The sequence below is a fragment of the Oratosquilla oratoria genome, chromosome 5, assembly GCF_046742065.1.
Source record: "Oratosquilla oratoria isolate Oo_2021 chromosome 5, ASM4674206v1, whole genome shotgun sequence".
Lineage (NCBI taxonomy): Eukaryota > Metazoa > Arthropoda > Malacostraca > Stomatopoda > Squillidae > Oratosquilla > Oratosquilla oratoria.
Window position 1 is genome coordinate 74,971,923 of NC_134781.1, and position 3,467 is coordinate 74,975,389.

Sequence of the window (3,467 nt, forward strand, 5' to 3'; positions counted from 1 at the left end):
TAATTTCTTTGTGTTTTTCTTTGTGCTTGGTGCCCACATTGATATAGCATATTCTAGTTTCGGTCTTATCAATGTAATTATTTCCTTAACCATCTCTTCATCCATGTAATCGAAGGCCACTTTCATTGATCTTAATAAGTTGTAAGTCTCTCCAAATGATTTATTTACATGTTTGTCAGGTGTCAAGTCACTTGAGATGATTACTCCTAAGTCCCTCTCTGAGTTTACTTTCTTTACTACTTTGTTTCCAATCGTATATTTTCCCAAATCTCTATTTTTGCCTTCCAAATTCCATTATGCTACATTTCTTGAAGTTGAAGTTCATCTCGTATTTCTGGCTCCATTCCCATACTTTATCCATGTCATCTTGTAGTGATCTGCAATCTTCTTCTGTTTTCATTCTCTTGAGTAATTTGGCATCATCGGCAAAAAAAATTATGTAACAATTTACTCCGTCCTTATCATTTATGTATATGGCAAACATTAAAGGAGCCAAAACAGAGCCTTGTGGGATGCCACTTTTTACATCTTCCCATTTCGATCTTTTGAGATGAAATGCCTGAGAAGTATGGTAGGGGTCACTAGGTTAGATAGAGTGAGAAATGAGGAGAGTGGGGGTGGAAAGGAAGTTGGGAGATAGGGTTGATGAAAGAGTATTGGGACACATGGAAAGAATGAGTGAAGAAAGATTAGTAAAAGGTGTGGAAGGAGTGAACATGAGGGGATGACCAAGGATGAGATGGATGGATGGGGTAAAAGGGTTATTGGGATAGAGGGAAATGTCTGTTGAGGAAAGAAGGGAGAGGACAGAAGATAGGTGTGAGTGTAGAATGGTTGTGTATGGATGATTTTGAGATCCATGGAAGGGAATGGGGGTGAGTATGATATTTTTGACGCAGCACGAAGGGATTTCTCCCTGTTTTCTCTTTTTCTGCTGATCAAATGAAGTGGCCTTGTTGTGGATGTGCTGTGTCTTGCTACGTTGCCTCTGACCCAGGGCAGGTGACCAAAATGACCCCTAAACGAAAAAAAAAAAAAAAAAATTCCCCAGGGATTTTGCCCAAAATCGGCAGGTTACCGATTTGGCCCAAACTTACCCCAGAGGGAGAGAGTCGGGCACAGTGCACGGCGAGGTAGACGCGAGGAGTCTGGGCCCAAGGGCGTGCCGGTGGCGCCTCTCCAAATTTGAGCATTTTATCCCATTTTTCACCTTTCCGTCTCTGGTGCCCGTACTGTTGACCTCAGTGGTGTCCAAATGGTATCCACAGGAGCCCTAGCCGCCCTCGACCTGTGGGTGAGATAGTGGCTTAATCGGAGCAGGTGGCCAAGATGACACAATTTTTAATTTTCCGCCACTGGCGGCCCTCTACCTGTGGTTTAGATGGCGGGTAAATCGGAGTGACCAAAATGCCCCCCCCCCCCCAAAAAAAAAAAAAAAAAAAAAAAAAAAAAAATATATATATATATATATATTCACCCCCAAACACCTTAGGTGTGTGAATGACGCATTAAATAAAATTCAACGTATAACACCTGTACCCTGTGATTAATCGAAATTTGGATTTGAGTATTTTTTCGTGGCTGTTATTGAAGAGTTTTATCAAAACTGATAATATGTTCGACTCACGGAACTTGAGATAGTGATAAGTGTTTTATAATTTTTATTCCTTTAATTTCAAAATGATATGATTTAAATTCGATTAACTATACATGTGTTTTTAATGTTAAAATAAAATTGTAATTTTTAATGTAGAATAATAGTGTAATTTTTACTTATATCAGTTTTGGAGATAATTTGTATATACTATAAATTTATTGCATAACATATATAACTTATACATTTTAATAAGGTTATATATATATATATATATATATATATATATATATATAGTGCATACATGTATACATACATGCAAACAGATCGATAGAAATGGAGGCATTTTTTTAATATATACTGAATTTTTTAAAATATATGTATGTATGCATGTATGTATATGTATGTATGTGTATATGTATGTGTGTATGTATATATGTAAATGTAATTATAGTTATGTGTATGTATGTACCGATAATCGTAACCGTTGGAAGAGCGGCCACTGTACAGTATAGCTTCCGAGATGTTCAGCCATGTGTACTTCGCTTCGGCTGCTTTCGTCCGCCTCTTAGTCTCTCGTTCCACGAGAAGAGGACTTCAGCCACCGCAATCATGATCTCCAGCAGTTCTGACAAGCTTCAGGAGGAAGAGGAAAGGAGTTCAGCAGGGAGATCCAAATGGAGTATCGTCTTTGCAGAGTCCGGCGTCGAGGAGTACAGCTACACAGAGGATTCCACCAGTCCTGTCTTCAAGCGCAGGAAACGTTCATTGTCCTCGACCGCAGAAGAAGAGGAGAAATGCGTTTTTAAGAAGCCAAAATCCTTCGAAGAACCCAACGAAGACTGGATCGAAGTCAGAAAACTGGGCGAAGGAGCATGAGGCCTCGTAGTTTTGCTTCAGAAAGCAACTTCGGAAGATTTCGTTGCGAAGAAGTCGATCGAAATCGAAGACGACGTGAAGCAGGAAACCGAAGTACAAGTCCAAGCGAGGCTACAGCACCGCAACATTCTTCGTGTGCTATGCTCTGAGAAGGACAAGACTCATGTTCACATTTACTTGGAATACGCCTCTGGAGGTGACCTGTCAAGAAAAATCGGGCCCTCCGGCTTGGACAAAGAAATGTCCGTCTTTTACTTCAAGCAACTTGTGTCCGGAGTCAAGTACATACACACACATAGAGTGGTGCATAGGGATCTGAAACTCTCTAACTTACTCCTGGACAGTGATAACGTTCTCAAAATTGCCGATTTTGGACTCTCAGCCAAGCTCGAAGACCGGGAGACTTACTTGAGCGAAGTCTGCGGTACCCAAGGCTACATGGCTCCTGAAGTGTTCTCGGCAAGATACAAAGGAGAAGCCAGCGACGTGTGGTCGTGTGGCGTCATTCTGTTAAAAATGCTGAGCGGACGCGCTCCCTGGAAAGTAGCAAAGACCTACGACCCTAACTACCAACTTTGGCTTCAAAAGGACCTCAAACTCCTCGACAGAAAACCTTGGACTGACATCTGCAAATCCGCAAGGGACTTAATCGAAAATCTTCTCTACCCGGATCCATCGGGAAGAGCAACGATTCAAGAAATTGAGCAACATGACTTCATTGCAAATTAAATTTCCAAGAATTTCCAAACCATGAGTGGACACACTCTACTTTCGTCATCAAACTTAAACACAAAAAATATATATCTTTAAATTGTAATTTCTACATTAATATCTATTTAGCGGTGAATATTTTATTAAATGAAATTTCGAATAATCTATCTGAAAATAAAATTTCAGTATCAATTACTAAGAAATATTGGGAAGTTTCCCTCAGCTGAATATGATTACTATGGGTTAATGAAAAAACAAATTAACGCATACACTGCACAATTGT

The 3,467-nt window shown here is 39.9% G+C and overlaps 1 protein-coding gene across 1 annotated transcript; it reads left to right on the plus strand.

The window, feature by feature from the left end:
- The first annotated feature begins 2,206 nt into the window (after window positions 1–2,206).
- Window positions 2,207–3,202, plus strand: LOC143025836 (serine/threonine-protein kinase chk-1-like). The gene is made up of 2 exons (XM_076185848.1): window positions 2,207–2,446; window positions 2,495–3,202. The coding sequence occupies exons 1-2, from the start codon at window positions 2,207–2,209 to the stop codon at window positions 3,200–3,202; spliced, it is 948 nt and encodes a 315-aa protein (XP_076041963.1).
- The last annotated feature ends 265 nt before the right edge of the window (window positions 3,203–3,467 follow it).